General features: G+C 40.7%; 1 protein-coding gene across 1 annotated transcript in view; it reads left to right on the top strand.

The window, feature by feature from the left end:
* Window positions 1-1,835: 1,835 nt before the first annotated feature.
* ZBTB46 (zinc finger and BTB domain containing 46) overlaps window positions 1,836-18,411 on the top strand; it is a gene marked incomplete at its 3' end in the record, with an annotated part of 31,253 nt that continues 14,677 nt past the window's right edge. The window contains exons 1-2 of the mRNA XM_010281711.1: window positions 1,836-1,889; window positions 9,153-10,122. Coding sequence (XP_010280013.1) covers window positions 1,836-1,889; window positions 9,153-10,122 — 1,024 coding nt within the window. The remainder of the gene's footprint in view (window positions 1,890-9,152; window positions 10,123-18,411) is intronic.

Genomic DNA, 18,411 nt, shown 5'->3' with positions numbered 1-18,411 from the left:
GGAAAGAGTAGCTGGAGATAACATTGCCATGAGGACTTAACACTTCTTCATAAAATTTGACTTAACATCGATAATAAAGGCTGGCTTAGAAATCTTACCCAACTGCAAAGGTTGAAGAAATACCTCTGGCTATTCTTCTGCTCCCACCCTGTGGCAGGGCTGCCTCCATTAATCACGGTCGCTCGGGTCTCTTCTGTTCAATTGGAGGAGGAAAACAGGTGCAGAGCTCAAAGCAAGACGAAAAAAATGCAGAGCAGTGCGAAATAACATAGGTCTCAGCTTTACCATTCCTACCAGACTATTCTGGCTCATTTTGTGGCTCTGGGACAGAGGTGTAAATGAGAGCCTTAACAGTAACAGTCCTAAGTCTAAGTGAAAATATGTTTTACTTTTACACTTCGCTAACAAAGTAATTTCCCATGTGTCTGTCTTGGTCTGGCTCCATCACTCCTCCATTTTATTTTTTTAACTGTCTGAATAACGGGACTAAAAAGAGCTAGCCAAAACAATTGCTATGGAGAAGCGATGAGAATTGGAGAAAGGCAAGACTTGGCAGTCTGAAATAGAAATTGAGAACAAAGTCAGTGGTATTTGCTTCAGTTGGGTCATACTTGTTTTCACGATTTTCATAAGTTCTGCTTGCTGCCATAAGAATGCTTGGATCTTCCGTATTACTTCATTGTTTATTAGATATGTTATTTCACCGTTTATAATGACATGAGTTTGTGTTGGAAAAGCTTTCTTACTTTTTATCTTCTGATGTTTTCTTCCACAATCTGTTACTACAGAAGGTCGGTCTTGGAATCACAGTGTTGATTTATAGCTTATTTTCATTAAGAGAGCTAATCTGTGTATTGAAGGTGTCTGAGACACAGAGATCAGAAATATATGGCAAGTACTTTGCTGTAGTGACTAACAGTATATAAATGGTATGAAGTTTTGAGTAACGTATAGTCCAAAGTTCTAGTTGAAGTGTTGCAAGTGTAGTGAATATGTTGTTCTGAAGAAAATCAAGTCTTTTGTTTAGGGAAAAACAGGTGTACAGGATGATCGTTATAGTGGATGTGTCCTCATAGACAAAAAAAGTTCGTGTAGACGAACTATTCCTATTCTTCATCCATTGTAATCATAAACGTTAACATTTTATCTGAGAAGTCTGTCTGTGAATGTGCCTTACTATACCTAGGTATCTATATTTTACACAGAATTTTCAAAGTCTTGGCATTGTTTAGTCTCTTAACCTCAGCCAGTAGAAACTCACCCTTAAACATTTCAAGAGGAAATTCTCTTGGATATTCCATTGCACACTTGATTTTTTTCTTCAGGAGTTGTATTGGTAGCTTTTTAACATCAGTGTTTTATAGGTCAGATGAGGTGAATTAGTGCCCTTCAGGCCACAAATGTGTCTTTAAAAAGTCATTAAAGTGAGAATGTTTTGAAAAGCTACCAAACAGGAAACACTGTTGTTCCAAGGATCTGTTTGAAGTTTTAGTATCTAAAATTAGACCTTTTTTTTCCCATACTTTAAGAAGGAACTCTTGCTTATATTATAGCAAAAAGGTAAACAGGCTTTAGTTACCCGCAAAGTATTGATACACTTTGAGTTTATGTTTTTTGGGTTAGTTAAGACATAAATAGGGGTGTTATAACTGTGAGTTTGGAGGGAAAGGACTTCAAGCTGTATCACTGTTTTCAGTAACCCCATAGTTTAATGGTAATGATGACTTCTGGTTTTGTTTTTTATCACAGTCCTGTCTTTCTCCTACAAGAGTTCACACCAGTGCTAGCGGGAGGTTGCGGAACAGTGCGCTACCTGTGCTGCCCTAGGGCTGTTGATGTCCTCGGCTGTTGTAGGAGAAACGCTAGACCTGGAACCCAGTTTGTTACTGGTAAGAATTAATTGTCTTGGGTTTTTTTTTTTTTTTAAATATTAAAGTTTGCGTGCTTTCTCTAACTACATCACTAAAGATCTCTTCACTGCTTATTACTTTAAGAACTCTATAGCAAAATGTGCATCTCTGGTCTTTTTTGTTTTGGTTTTTTTCCTCTCATCTTTTTAACTTTGTTTTCTAAATTTCTAATTCTAATTTCTAATTGCCCTCCTTCCAAAATGTGGAGGCTAACCACTTTCCCTTAGCTTTCATTTTCAGACCTGGTTTTCCCTCAAAATTTTTCATGCGCTGTCAGAGCTAATGAACGTTAATAAATGGATTTTTCTAAGATACCTTCAGAAATCCTGTCTTGTGGTTGTACTTCGTAGTGTCCAGCTTCTGCGCACTACAGCTGGCCCCATAACTTCAGGCAGGTGGTTTGGCAGGTCAAAGGCCAAAGCCAAGTCTCTGGTTTAAAGTTTTGGAGTGGAGAGTGAGCTTGATGATGGCTCTCTGTTATTTTTATGTTTTGCTTATCGGAGTTAGATTTTGCGTGTGGTTCATGTTTGGATTGCAGAAACAAAGCTTTGATGATATGAATGACTAGGAGCGTGTAGCGTTTTGCATGTCCTTGTTATTTTTTCTGAAATTTGCCTTCTTTTAATTCCTACTTGCATTTGGATCTATGTATTTTAATGGTAGAAGCAATTGTAAACTGATGATACAGTCTTAAATGCATTGTATTTCCTGACTAAATCTATCCTGGACAGAGAGGGAGTTGAAATCTCTTTGCCAGCCCTGAGAACTAGCAGTTGGAGCAAGGGATTTCTTTGCTGGTATGTTACAGCTGCTGAGGTGTAAAGCGTGCCCTGCTGCTGCTGCTTGAACTTTACTCATGGACTTTCTGGATTGTAACTGCAACAGAGATGCTGTTTTAATGCTGTTGAGGATGGGGTGGCATTGGCTTGAAATTGGAGAAATTTTAGTCAGTCCTCATCAGGCAGATGTCAATTGAATACTGGTAGAGGCTTGAGGGGTTTTTTTGCCCCACAGTCATAAAGAATTGAGCCTCTCAAATTTGATAATAAAAACAGAACTAGTATTTTTCTTTAAGTTCACTGAAAATCATTTGCCTCCCAAATTCTAGCCTTTTCTTCTAGCCTTTTCTGTAATTCTATAATATTTCTCAAACTACATGGCAAAACTTTTATTTTCTTCCTGTGACTCCTAAGGCTGAACGTGCACTGTTGGGCTGTAATTAAACTTTCTCATCCCCAGTCATAAGGGAAAAGTGGTACACTGTTGTTTTCATGAAACTGTGAGCTGTGAGTAACCTCTTTGGCCCAAGGGTCTGGTTTGGTCTGTTTACAAATATCTGCCTGTTTCTCTTTGAATTCAGAGCTGTGGTTGGAATGACCAACTTAAACAATGAATGATGGGTTTCATGAATCAGAATAGGGTATTTGGCAACTGTTCATTTTCATAAGCTGTTACTTGTATCTACTTTGAACAAAGCTGAACATACGAATATAATTTTGGGGTATCCAGTATCAAGAAATTAAAATTCTTCTAGAACTGTGTACTGTTCTTCCTCAAACATGCTTACGAGCAAACGCTGTGCTTCTGGACATTTGTACTTGTAAAGCTCGTGAGCAGTGTCTTTGCAGGGAGTTATCATCCTTTAATATCCCAAGTCGTCTGCTTTTTCTCTCGTTTAGGAGAATAAGTATAGGTACCGTCTTTTTCAGTTGCTAAGGTTACGTTGGGGTGTTTTGTTCTCCATTCTTTTCAGCACAGGGCACAGGGATAGGAGGAATCCTATGCATTTATGTTGTCTTCAGTTGGATAAAAGTGAGACTCGTATACACACTGTGTCCTGTGCTGCAAAGAGGCGTTTCAAGCCCAGTCTCACCTTACAGAGCTCCTTTGCAGAAGAATTTGAAAAATGTTGGAATGTCTTGGGAGTGGAGACATGGACAGGACACGAGGGAAGCAGAGAAGTGGGGTGTGTTTGCTAATTTTTTGTATAATAAACCATTGGAGTGAATTTGAGTTCTTCCTTAATCTGTTTTTACTTTTCTCTGAAGGGAGAGGGGGGAGGAAACAACACATTTTTGGTGAAATTCCAGTGGGCATGTTTTCTCTAGGGAGCCTAGAGTGGCTGGTGGAGGAGTGCAGTAGTGAGTATATTGGTACTCTGTAACTTGTGTCCTTAGTATTAAGCGTGGAAACATGTTTAGAAAATTGTAATAGACTAAATGTCATGTAGTTTAAATTCTTGGTTGGCTTATATTCTGAGAGCGCAAAAAGTAAACAAACAAACAAACAAACAAAAATCCCTACCACCACCAAAAACCCAAAAAACCCCTCCAGTCCTTTTTTTTTTTTTTCCTCTTTTCTTTCCTGTTTTCCTTCTGCAGTTTATTTTTGTCCCCACTATTTCCCAGGGGACTGTACTGTAGAGACTTTCATGTGTGTACTCCATTTCTTGTCTGTGGCTTTTTGTTAAAATTCAAATAATGCACTGAGTTTTAGATGCAGCAAATTTCTACCCCTGGTTTTACTGGTGGTAAGATTTTGCTCAGGAGGCTTATTATGGGTACGTATGCCGAGAGGTTGGCTTTGTAGGTGTTACTGGTTACGCTTTTTAAAACCTTGCCAATAGTAGGTGAAAACTGTTTATTTAGACATTCATTATGTTATCAGGTGATATTTTCATGTTCAGAACACTGTACTGATAGTGCAAAATAAACAGTTTTCATAGATGCTATATTTGTAGAACTAGGTTCATTCTAGCTAGGGTTAAAGTTTAGAGAAATTATTAATGCTTACTTTTTAAGACCAAGTTTTTGACAACATGAAAAATAAAAAGCTGGCCTGTATCTTGACAGAAGTTTTCATGAAAGTGATTATTAAATCTGCTCATGTTTTGTTCTTTTTGCTGTTATATGGAAGTGTTCTTTGTTCAGGGCCAATTTTTTTTAGTTAATTTTGGAAAAGTAACGGACTTGAATTACTGTACTGTCTGCAAATTGACTTATGAAGAAAGCGTGATCTGCTACAATTTGTTTTGTGGAAAATACACAGATGAGCCTTCATGGTTCATTGGCTCCTTGGAAAGATGTGTTGTCGCCATGTGCTGGCCTAAAGGATTAGGCCTAAAGGATTTTAGTAGGTGCTTGACTTTGAAATCCTTCAGTGTACTAAAAAGACCTGAGATAAACAAAAAATACATCACTGATCTTCGAGGTCTGTGTCTAAAAAATCTCCAGTTTATTCCATCTTTACCATGTTTCCACTAGAAGTTTGAAGAGTACTGCTTTTCTGAAGAAATCTTTCTACAACATCTTTTAAGTGCAGATAAATATCGTTACCAGGAAGGAAGGGGGGGAACCGACAACAAGCCAGAAAACAGCATGGAAAATTGGAACATAGGAGCACAGGGTTTTGAAGCTTCCTGAATTTTTAACTACTAGCAAATTGCCTTAAATTTAACTTGGATTAATTCCCTAGTGATCCTTGACATTAAACGGATGTTCTGGTTTGACATGGGTAGACAGAAAACTAATTAATTCCTCTGAATTTGAGGCATATTTAATTTTCTCCCCCAAAGACCTCTCATTAAAAAGGTACAATGCTGTGACAAATGTTGAACGTGGAACAATATGTTTAAGGTAGCAGACCTTTAGACAGAGGAAGATCAAGACATCTACAATAATAATTGCTGGTTGTTAAACTGTATTGATCAGACTGAAGAGGGGAGTACCCGCATCATTGCTTGCATACTCGAACGTGCCATAATGTGCCCACCTGTCAGTGGAAAGGACGCTGCTCTTTGATGGGCGTCTTCCCCATTCATCTTTCTCTCTCTTTATACTTAAAACACTTTGGAACAAGGACACGTTGTCTTCCCTTTGCGTAGAGGCATGTCTGTTGTCATTATCTTTACTTGTTTTCTTAAAGTCGTCATATTTTAGAATGTCAGGTGGTTTTGCTTTCTTGTCCAAAAGGTACCTACTCGCCCTCTGCTCTTGTCCTCAATGTCCTTGGAAATGGGGGCAAGTAAGACACGAGGACCGTATGATCTTACTGTAACGACACGCTTTTGTTCATCCATGGCTTGCCTGGAGGGTGTCTTCTGTCAAGAGCTTGGTGGGTGGGAGGGAGACCAGTAAGGAATCTTGCACTGATTTTTTGTGTGTGTGTTTTTAGTAAAAATCCCTTGATAGAAAATAAAGTCAGAGAAAAGCTATTTCCTAAAGAGGTTAGCAAGTGCTTCATCCATACGAAGCACCAGATTAGGCAATGCCTGAACCTCAGACTGGTCCAGTCTAAACCAAAGGTAGCAAGAGACAAATATTTTAATCTGGGTTTCTGCCCTAGGCAACTTAAAGGACAAGGTGTATCTAAGACAGACTGTTATCAACAGTGAGGGGCAACCCAACCCACTGAACTAAGCTGAATGAATGTATGAAATAGTAAAGAAATAAAATCTCATGGAACTGGTGTAATTTGCAGGGGAAAAACATTCAAGAAGAAAAGTTGTTGTTGCATAAATTCACAAAAGCAGGTGAAGACGCTGACAAATACTCCTCATGCTAATCTGTATTAAATTGAGAAAATTACCCTGGCAGGAGATTTCCCCCACCCCGCCCCAACCAATTCCAGGGAGCTGATGTCTTGGAATATAGATTTTGATACCTCTGAAGGAACAGCACAAGAAATGCCATATCTGAAACCTTCCGATCGCTTTGTAATTGTTTGCTGTGAGGTTTTCTTGTGTCTTCCTCTGAGTCGTGGATATGGCAGCTGTTGAAGATGGGATTGGTGATGGACAACTCACTTTATCCTATGTGGCAGTTCATATTTCCTGAGGGGACTGAGCTGACTCTTCAACTCCTAAAAGTAGATGCAGTAGTGGTTTCTGGAATAAAGACAAAACTGAACTGTCATTCTGCCTTAAGAGGTGGTTCTCTCAAAGAAAGATGTTGGGAGGTGGTGGCAGCCACCTTCAGAGCCTGCGTTAGAGAGCTGCTGTGCTGGCTGGTTCCATCACAACCATTTCAGGCCAAACACCTGAAAAAAGATTTTTTAATTTTTTTTTTTTTCCTTTCTCCCTGACTCTGATTCTTGGTTTGATTTTTATTGTTTTATTTCATTTGAGATGGAGATGGCTTCTGCGTGAGAATTTTATTTGAGGTCTCTGGGCAGATTTCGGTGGTAAATAGGCAGTGTCGTTCAGATAGTGTAGAGCTACACTATTATTGACCTCTTCCAGTTCAAATTAAAAAAAAAAAAGATTAGCTTCTCTGGGTGTTTTGTGCTTGATTCTGTAGAAAAGCTGTATGGATTTGAGAGAGATGAACACCAGGGCAGCCTGTTTGTGCTGCAGGAAGATGGTCCTTCCTCTCCTGAGGGAAGCAAACGCTTCTCATGGTTGGGGACCGGCTGGTCCTGCAAATTCGTGTTTCTGCCGTTGCCGAAGAGACGGCTCCGTTCTTGTGGAACTGGAGAAGCTCGTGCAGGCAATCTTGCGTAAGCGAACTTCTGAATCATCAGGTGGCTCTCTAGAAGAGAGGTCCTGCGTCACGTATGTTCTGTGGGCTGAGAGGTTGCTTTCCAGCCGATGGCGTTGGCTAAACTGCAGCTGTTCTGCTGCTGTAGATGATGGTAACAGCACAGACTAGGGGAGGGGGGCAGAGGTCTTCTGTGCTGCGGAATACAGATCTGTGAAACCCACTTGGTGCGTCGGGAAACTTTTTTAATCGTGGCTGCCCTAGGACTGCCCGCTGCTGTGAGCCGACCGAACTGATGGGAGTGAATTTGTGGTTGAACTCGATCTATGTTAGAAAGTTGCTTTGAGCTCGTATCAGCCGCCTTACCGACAGCGCATACATTTAACCACGCGCGCTTCAAGGCTGTACGACCGCGGAAGTACAGTGATTTCGGTTTTATCAGCAACCGGCAGTAGCCTAAATCCAGGCTTCTGATGTGTGTGCCTGCCCGTAACTACACGCGGAATTTGGTCTTGCCAGCAGATACCAGTTTTACAGTTGTATGTTGACAGGTGGACCCACATATCAATGTTACAGTTGGAGCTTCTTATATGGCAACAAATTGTAAGTTTTTGAGAGAAAGGAGTAGATATCCTTCACGTTGTGCGGCAGCTCATCGCTCTTAATTAGTTGGACCATTAAACCACTGTTGTGCGGTATACAAATCTTGATAGTAAGTTCCGAATAAGTAGTGTAAGCTAGATAAAATGGCGGAAATTAATGCCAAGGAATTTCTAAAAGCGGTGGCACCAAAGGCAAGTATGCAGTTGCAAAGGTAGTAACTGCACTAACCAGGCCTTTTTTTTTTTTTTTTAATAATACTGTCAAATTTTATGAAAGGTGATTGAAAGTCCTGTGAATTCTCAGCTTGATGGATGCTTTGTTATTTTGGTCATAAGCATCCTTTCTAAACATGAATGTTTAGGTGATTATTAGAATTTCTCTACCCTGTATCTTAGGGTGGGTTTGGGGTAAACTCTTAAGAGGTAAAGCCAAGGAAATAACGTGCTTTATTGCAAAGTTAAAAATCTTGTGCTTATAAGTAGTTAAGCTTCAAATAACATTAATTTTTGTAGTTCTGATACATTGCCAATTTAGTTTGTGTGGGGACTTAAAATTCTGTGATCTGTGGTCTTGCATTTGCCTGTTGCTCTTCTGACTTGAAAACGGTATTTATGGCCCCTCAACGGCAATATAGCGAGGGAAATAGCTGGTTTCAATTGGCTTGTGCTGTTTGAGGATTTCAGCTATTCAGTGTGCTACACATAATGCTTATTCCCTTGAGGAAATTGTGTTACAGAGTGCTCTTCAATAGTTTGTCTCCATCGGCGTGGTTTCAAGTGTAGTACCTCTTTCAAAACCAAACTTCACTGAACCCAGACAGTAAAAACTTGACAGCAGTTTTACCGAAGTAACTTAAGACAGATTTTCTTACAAGTCTTTAGTAATTTAAAGAAATGTTTCTCTGGGATGTTACGAGCCACTGGAGGATTGAGCTTCAAATCTAGTTCCGTTTAATGTAAGTTATTTGAAGTCTGGTAAAAGTAAGCTGCATTGTGTGATGAACATGCAGTCTTTCTAGGCAGTAGTTGTATTTTGTGGCATTCCTTCAAGATGAACCTGTTACTTAATTTGGTACAACTTGGGGTTTTTCCTCAGTCTTTGAGAAACATGTCTGTAAGCTTGTCCTGGATTTCGTAATACTGTCATTTCCTTCCCCATACAGGACTTGTGGAAGAGGAAACACAAAGATTTCCAAATGAATAACCGAAAGGAAGATATGGAGATTGCTTCCCACTACCGTCATCTGCTGCGTGAGCTAAACGAGCAGAGGCAACACGGCATCCTCTGTGATGTTTGCATTATAGTGGAGGGGAAGATATTTAAGGCTCACAAAAACGTTCTGCTTGGGAGTAGTCGCTACTTCAAAACGCTGTACTGCCAGGTACAGAAAACCTCCGACCAGGCCACAGTCACCCACTTAGACATTGTAACTGCACAAGGCTTTAAAGCAATCATTGACTTCATGTATTCTGCACACTTAGCACTGACCAGCAGAAACGTCATTGAGGTGATGTCAGCTGCTAGCTATCTGCAAATGACAGATATTGTACAAGCCTGTCACAATTTCATAAAAGCAGCTCTTGACATAAGCATAAAGTCTGATGCCTCGGATGACCTTGTTGATTACGAACTTGGAGCCCCTTCCAGCAGTAGTACAGATGCTTTGATTTCCGCAGTCGTGGCTGGCAGGAGTATATCTCCCTGGTTAGCTCGGCGAACAAGTCCAGCAAACTCTTCTGGAGATTCGGCTATTGCCAGCTGCCACGAAGGAGGGAGTAGTTATGGAAAAGAGGATCAAGAACCAAAAACAGACAGCCACGAAGACATTTCATCCCAGTCTCTTTGGTCTAGTGACATGGGCTATGGGTCTTTACGTATCAAAGAGGAACAGGTTTCACCATCACATTATGGAGGGAGTGAACTACATTCTGCCAAGGATAGTGCAATACAGAACGCGTTCTCAGAACAAGGAGTAGGGGATGGCTGGCAACCCACTGGGCGCAGGAAGAACAGAAAAAATAAAGAAACTGTGCGGCATATTACACAGCAAGTAGAGGATGACAGCAGGGCAAGCTCTCCAATGCCGTCTTTTTTACCTGCCTCAGGATGGCCGTACAGCAGTCGAGACCCAAGTAAGTCATTCTTCTGATTTTTGTGGCTGAAATTAAAAACGTTGAGTTAATTAAATCTGTTTGTGGTATATTTCAGAGACTGATAAGATCATATTAGCTTGCCAGAAACTGAAAAATGTGGAAACCGGTGTTGCCAGCAGTTGAAAAGAACCAAGCACTGTATGGTTCAGTCAGGAACCTCAGTGTCACAGCATTGCAGCTTGTTCTCCTGTGAAAGAAGTTGGTAGTTTTGTTTTGGCCTGGAACTTAGAATAGCCTAAATCACCCCCAAAACACCATAATAATTGTTGAAATTAATGAGAGAGAAGGTTGGCATTTGTTTTAGCAGGCGTGCAAACTGATGTCAAGGTTGAAGAATTCTCCTTGCACAGTATACTGATGACGTGATTGCACCACACACAGGTGTAATTTAGCCTTAACGATACTACCCTCAGTACTTCCTGATATTCAGGTGTCACCTTCTCATGTGTAAGAAAACCACCATAACTTGTTGCTGGTAACGGCAAGATAGGTGTTCGGTAGCTTTTTAAGAATATTACGTGTTGTTTTTTTGAGCTACTACCAAGACTTGAAATGTATTTTGATGTGTGACTACTTGTGGTCTGAGTGGCTGCTTTTAAGGTGTATAGCCAGGGAGAGAAACGTTTTCTTGACTTCTTTTGATCTTCAGTAGTTACTTTTCTGTCTCAAGGTAACTGTCCTATTTCACTCATTAATTGCTGGCAATTATTAGATCCAGGAGTGCTACTGATAGAGGAGTTTGGGTGGTTTTTTCCTAAGGACTTTAAGGACCCTCAAGCTGACTGGAAGAACTTGGTCTGTGCTGTGAGTTAGCCTGTGTTTCATTGCATACCAGAATCCAAGTCAGCCAGCAGAAGGGTGTGTGAGATTATATACCCTTATGTTGCCAAATTCAGATGAAAAAAGCAATATAAATAGTAGTGAAAGTCTGAAGAGTCTTTATGGGCTGAAAAAGGATGTTTAAGTTGCTTACATACTGAAGTTTAAATGAGATTTTCGTTGAACGGGTAACTCTCTACAAATGTCTTTAGATTTATTATGTTTTACAGTTATCTGCTGCAGCAAGCTTGCATGTAATTAATCTAATTGGCTGATGATAAAATCTAAACAATGTCAGAAGAAAAATGCGAGATGACTTAGGATAACAGTGATTTATGACAAACCCTGTTTTTATAACGCATGTATTTTAGTCTTGTTTTGAATGAAGATTCAGCATGGGTTACCTGGTGTGCTATTCACACGCCAATACTTTTCACTTTTCACAACATCCCATAAAAACAACTCGATCGCTTGTTACTGTCTGTGAGGTGCATGGGGTTTGGACAGGTACATGGAGTAAACCACACATCTTGGAGTGACTGCAGAAACAGAACTGCAACTCTCACCATCTTAGCAAACTGGTTAGAGAGTGAATATCTTTAAATTACTGAAAACCGTGCAAAATACAAGAAATTGTATTACTGGAAGCTGAATGAAGTTTAGATTATTTAATTCCTAATTATGAAGGAATTAAATAAAGTGGCCTTTTTCTTTACAACTGTTTGCAGGAGAAAGGAAGATGGCTTCGGGTGTTGACTCAGCGCAGTGCTGAGACAGCGCATCAGGGGGCAAAATATTTGTTCCAAATCTTGTCTTAAATGCGCTTTCCAATAGAAGAGGTGTTTCTAATGACGGGAAACAGGAAGCTGAATGGTGGTGTTTGGGGGAGTAGTTTCAATATTCCACTACTGCTGGTAAAGCAAAAGGAAAAACTGAATAGCAACGCTTCTCAGCATCCAAAATGAGAAGAATGCCAGAACCGCGCAGGCACAGGGGCTACGCAGGTTGGTGGTGGCCAGCCGGGCTGGCGGCTGCTCCGAGAGCCATGGTAAGGGTAACTGCGCTGAGCGAGGCGGGTGGTTGGAGGCTGAACTGCTCATGGCTTCCTCATGTTGGCCATCTGGAGAGGTGAGCAGGGGTGGAATTCTCCTTTCTGCCCAGCTGAAAAGGGACGTTTCTGTGCTGTGGGGCCTGAGCTCATGGGATGGGTGCGTCTCTACATGCTTAGGGGAACCGCGCAGGAGGAGCCCTGTGTGCGTTTTAGGTTGAATTTTCTTGTCTTTCAGGGGACTTTGTGGGTATGAATTCAGAAGACCTGAGATCTGTGTGCGTTCAGTTTCAGTTAACACTTGGACAGCTCGTCAGCAGCAAGCCTCTCGTGCTTATGTCCACAGAGGTTTGGGTGAAACCAGAGTTGGTCACTCGGGTGAGATTGCTTCTCTTTCAGCATGAAGTGAAAGCATCCGTGCTATGCCAAACCATCACCATCTTGGTCCCTACAAGCAGCAGGGTCTTTTGGCCTCACATTAATATTTCCCATCTCCAGCAGGTGGAAGCAACCCTCTTGCGAACTGTTCCATCTCCCAAGTTGCCAAGCTACAGGGTTCTGCTTAGGTTGGGTATTGATACCCCAAGTTCAGAGCTTTCCTGCTGGAATTCAGAAGTAGTCGTGGGGTGTTGCAAACTTAGCTCTTATGCATGGAGAAAAAATTATTCTTCTGTGTGAAAACAGGTAATGGCAAGTGTCTGCACTGTGTAATGAGTATTTGGGATGTGTTTACATTTCAGCTTGAAGTTGTCTTTGATTTAGATATGTCAGGCTTCATTCTTTAAAACAGCCCAAAAACTAGGGCTCTTTTTTTACTTCATTTATTTAGAAGTGTCCCTGTCTCTATTGTTCATGGCTAAGATGAAAAGGTACTCCTTTGCTGAGGAAATGGGTGTTGAATGTTCTTTCATAAGTAGCTAAGCGGGAAAAAAAGTTATCTAGAACTCTTTGTTCTTTGAGGCTCGTTCACTTTTCTGATCTATTCGGTTACTCTGAGGTGCTGCTTGTGAAGTCTGAAAGCCCTCATTGTGGGATAATTTGGGTACCATTTGCAAACGCCTCTATACTGGAGGACTAACACAGACCTTCTGGCAATGCAAAAGCTGATTTAGGAGAGAGAGTCCATCTTAAAAGCTCAGTGTTAGTGTCTTCCTCCTGAAGTTGTGCAAGATAGTCGTTTGGTCTCGCTTGCAAGCAGCGTTGCATTTCAGCAAGATGCAAGCAGCATTTTGGAAGGTGGATCTTGCAAGTAATCATTGCATCACCCTTTTAATTCAGTGATTATTTGAGGCAGCATACTTCACAGATCAAACATACTCCGCTACTCCCATGTTATACAGAATTACTTAATTTATGTTATGTTGCAAAGAAACTCGTTGCAGTCACTGCAGCTTTGCTTCCGAAATGCCTAACAGCTCGGCTATACTTCCTAGTGGTGCTTCTTTCAGGGAGAAACTAGTTCTTATCAATACAGGCAGAGTGTACTAAAGTGTCCCAAATACAGTAGGCTGTACTTAAGTATGATGCAGTGGGGCCTCAAAAAGACAGATTTTTTTTTTTTTTCAATTGAAAGGACAAGAAAATTCTTTCCAAATTGATTGATTCTCTTCCATGATGTTGGTGGGGTGCTACTGAGAGTCTTTGGATTTGATTACCCTGTGGATTAAAATAAGAGAGAGTGTCTGGAGTAGTCTTACTAATGGTAATATAACATCATGGAAATAGCCACCGAAGCAAGAGAGTTTTAGTATGTACCATGAAGAGTATACCTTCTTCCTCCAAGAAAGAATGATCAAATAAGATTTGCAAAAGAATCCAAATTAAGTCGAGATGCTAGATTGAGAATGTGATTAAGCTCTTGGTTTCCCCAGGGTGGTATCAGTCAAAGCGTGATGAGGACCGTCTTTTCATGCTAGTTTCAATTTATTAATTTGGATTCTCTGTTTAGCATAAAACACATTAGGTTTTATCTTTCTCATCCTGTTTGGGTTGTTCAGGATGTCAGTCTCATTCCGTGTATGAAACATTCATATATATGTTTTACTCACCAAGCCACATTAACTTGGAACAGCTATTCTCCAAAGTAAACTAAAGGATGGGCTTTTATAAATAATAACTTTCTTCATAACTGAGCCAAGAAGAATTTCCTCCACAGACTTGCCAAAATAACAGGTCTGCCTTTTATTTTAACCTTTTTTTCTTGAACTTTGTAGTTTTTCCAAAGAAACACATTGCTGTTTATTAGTCTTAGGATACCATCTTTGATAAAAGATGGTTACAAAATTCAGTAGTAGTCTTGTGGATCTTCATTTTCCTTAGGTTGCTGTTCTTTTAACATTGCTGGATAAACTTTTTACAGGATTACACATCCTGAGTGCCTGGACTACAGGATTGGGTGGTATTTAAAATGTTCTCGCCAGAGAGGACAGTTATCCTCACTAGAAGAACTGTTAAGCTAGCAAAATGTTGCTGGGCTTGCCTCTTCATATAATGGAAAACTCTGTCACTTGGAGGCTGTCTTTTGAAGAATTTATTGATGGTTTTATTAATGTGTTTGAGCATAGGAGTTACGATTCAGGAATTTATTTCTAAGGAAATACTCCCACACACCTTTTGAGTGTTTGCACCCTAAAGCTGCAAGTGAATTTTTGTGTGCCAATTGACTGTAAGATGAAGCTAATTATTTTCAAAACAGAACAGTCATTTTTAAACACTACAGTTTGGGAACTTTTTGCTTTGCTTTGGTTATATGTAGTGAAATTCTTGTATTCTACAAGAAGAGCTTCAGGACTTAAGCCCAGAGTAGTGACCTTCATGGGTAGGATGGGCAGGACTTCAGTAGATCTTCTGACTGCAGAGTTCTAAGTTCCTTTAATATTTTCCCATCAAAAATCTCTAATTATACACAGGTTTCCTCCCTGGTGAAGAGGCGTTCAAGTTCATCATTTTCCAATGACACAATCCGATTTCAGTGCCTGCTGCGGGGAGTTGTGCTACTGGCTCTCCATGAAGACTGGAGACAGCTGGTGGCATAAGCCTCTTCCTGTCCCTTTTTCTGTCCCGGTTTCTAGAGAGTAAATTATGATTGCAGGAGTTGTTGGTGAGCAGAGATGCCTAGCAGTTGGATCATATAGTGAGCTTATGTTTCAGAAGGCTTCAGAGGGAGGCAAGAAAGAGCTCGGTCTAGGTGAACTCTCAACCAGTTCCGTGCAGGTGAGGTCTCTGGACCTGTCTTAGTGCAGGTAGGTGAATGTGTAGAGTGTCGTATTATAGGATGTTTTTATTCTTGCAAAAAAGTCTTTTTCTCAGGAAGCTACCAGGCTCCCTGCAACTGACCTTTTCAATGCAAATCTTCAAATCTTTCCTTGATTTTTTAAAATTATTATTATTTTTTTAAAAAGCAGTGAAATTTTCCCTTGTTTCTGTTGTGGTATTTGCCAAGCTTATTAGTCCAAGTAGTGGAATAGAGGTCTTGCATAACGAGAAGGGGAGAAAAATGAGCGTGGTGTTTGTATTCGGGATTCAGGTGTTCAAGGAACTTGAAGATTTTTTTGTTCCGCAAAACCTGTATAATACTTCTGGCTTTACATGATGCTTTGTAAATAATCGATTTACCTGTCTTGAAGAACTGGTGTTTAAAAGAGAAGAAAAAGGAAGATCTGCAGGCTAGCACTGCAGGTTAATATTAATGAAGAAATAAAGAAAATGCGAGTGTGAACGAGCTCAGAAGAGCTCAGAGTAACGGAGGTGGTTCGGTGTGAAGGATAATTATCTCCAACACGGAATGGAGACAGAGAAAGGGAATGAGAGGTAGCGTGGTATGGAGAGAAGAGAATAAGGAGCAGGAAGAGGGATAACAGAGAAGGAGAACTGAGAACAAGTTCTGAGAACAAAGAGCCTGAATTTGGTGTAGTAAAGGTTGTATCAGAGACAGACTGAAGAGATGAGGGAGCAAGGTTAAACCAGAACGTGTCTGCACCGGGAATACCCGTTGAGCATTAAGATGCAATGAATTAATAGATTTTTAGGCTTTTGTACCCAGCTATTCCTGCTACAGATGCATAAACCTCACTGAGACTCTCTCCTGTGTAGTTGTTCTTCACTCAACTTCTGCAGCCCAATATTAAAAAACTTCTGCTCCAGCAGGAGTGCTCCCACGTGCTGCTCTGCCTTGCCTGTCTCCCATCAGTGGCACACTGACCCGTCTGCTCTGGCCTGTCCAGAACTTTTCCCTGCTCCTCAAAAAGTGCACGAAAAGTGTATTTTTTTTTTTAATGAGTTGTGGGATCACATACTTGACACTTACTACTCATCTTGTCTAAAATACAGATATATTGGTAAATTGTAGATTTTTATGGGATGAAAAATGTATTGAAGGAGATGCTAAGGGAGGTCTTGGTAGGTTGGAAGCGTGCGGTGTTGAAACGATCCACATAGCATGGCAGCCAAAAAAAATCACTGGGGCAGAATACAGTTATTTACTCGTCCTTTAAATGGATTTTGCTTTGAAGAGATGGACTCTCCAATCCATCTGCCATGGTCTGAATTCTGGCAGCAACATAAAAATTTAAGGCAGGTGTTTAAGTATTTGTTACAGCCATGAATGAAAACTAGGCTGGTTGATATTTCAGTTGTCAGATTAATATCTGATGTCCTAAAACAACACGGGCTCAAATTCTAATAGTTTCCTACTGTTAGTTCATTACTTAGATCATTCTTTTATGCTCAGTTTTGGAAAGATAATTTTTAAGGAGGGTAGATGTTTTGGATCAAAACATTCAGCCTGTTGAAAAGGTGTTGGAGTATTTTTGAGGGTGGATAATAGTAAATGACGAATTGCCTGCCACTCGGAAAACTAATTACTGCGTTTTTCCACCTGCTTTTCCTGAAGTTGTAGTTCTGGTGCAAGGTATTAATGTTTTCTTTGCTTGATGGAGGGAGTTTTAATGACGTTTTTACTGGGGGGATATTTGGACCCCTTAGGCAGTGGTTGTCGGCGATGCCAGGCGCTCTCTCGCAGCCAGACCTGGAGGGGTTACGGATTTGTGCTCTAATGCCACCCCCAGAATTCTTTCTTAGTGCTGAAATAAGCTTAGCCCGAGTTCTGCATTCCTCTGGCTTACGGAGCTGCCCAGGTTTCTAGACCGTCTTTGGTACTCTGTTGATGTGCATGACGTTCACTGCCCGGTGGTAGCTGCTAGTTGCAGCAAAATGCAAAACCAACCACACACACAGACACCAAAAAAAACCACCCCAAACCCTGACCTCTGCGTGCATGTGCTGAATTTTGCAGGAGCACTGTGGGCAGCGCCCGGTGAAGAGGTTCTCCGTATCACTGCAGTTACAGGCTAACGAAATTATTAGGATGCAATCTCTGCAGGAGTAACTCTTCTGGGTTTCTGTTATTAAAGGGTTAGGTCAGGTTATTTTCAAGCCTGGAAACTAAAATGATCGCTTTAAACCCGGACACTTATTCCCTGGCTACACCCTGGCTTTAAAATGGTTCCACCCTAAACCAGCTTTAGCTCAAAGCTCAGTGTCTGTTTCCTTTCCCCACCCTGCATTCCATTTTCCCCAGGCTCCAAAGCCGCCCTCCTCCTCCTCCTCTTCCTCCTCCCTATGGTAACAGCCCTGATTCTGTTAATCTGCTTTAACTCCAGAGATCAGAGGCACTTCCCCGCTCTTGAGTGCCCTTCTCGCTATTTTATTTGTTCCATGTGCCAAGGTTACACTAAGCTCATCTTTACAGAGATTTCAGCTTTTCCAAAAAAATGTGTTTACCTTTTTTTGTTTCTTTACTGAAATAGCAAGTGAAAAATCAAGAACGTTTTAGGATTTTAACATTAAAAAATTCTAATCCTACCTTGCAATCATCACTGTTCAGGACTCTCAGCTTCCTGAGAGTTTGAAGTGTTGCTTTTGCATTACAACAGAGTAGGAATTTACTCTTTCGATGCAATGTCTAGGAATCAAAACCAAAACCTAACTTTGCTCTGTTGGTCTTAGTTGTTTTTTTTTGTTTTTTTTGTTTTTTTTTTACATTTCTTACAGGAAGTTGTTTCAAAAGGTAAATGTTTGTTCTCGGGGATTTTCAAAGGTTGTAACTCAGAATCTTGTCATATCATGAGTGCTAGCGTTCGTTTAATGCGACACTGGAATGCTGTATTTCTGTCCCTTCACACTTGTGTCTTCATGTGCAGATGTGCAGCAAGAGACCGCCTCTGTGCTGAGGAGCAGCAGAGAATAATATCGGTCCTTTTACTGTGTGAGTTATGAGACTTAGAACAGAGAGGCTGAGCTTGCAGTTAACCTTAGTATTTTTAAAGTGATTATGTGTTTGAAGTTACTGTACAATTCTCTGCGTGTTTTGGGGAAACGAGAGTGTGGCTTAAGGTATTCCT

The sequence above is a fragment of the Phaethon lepturus genome, unplaced genomic scaffold (genome assembly GCF_000687285.1).
Source record: "Phaethon lepturus isolate BGI_N335 unplaced genomic scaffold, ASM68728v1 scaffold45732, whole genome shotgun sequence".
Classification (NCBI taxonomy): Eukaryota; Metazoa; Chordata; class Aves; order Phaethontiformes; family Phaethontidae; genus Phaethon; species Phaethon lepturus.
The sequence above is the reverse complement of the archived record's forward strand: the minus strand, read 5'-3'. Positions and strand labels throughout refer to the sequence as shown.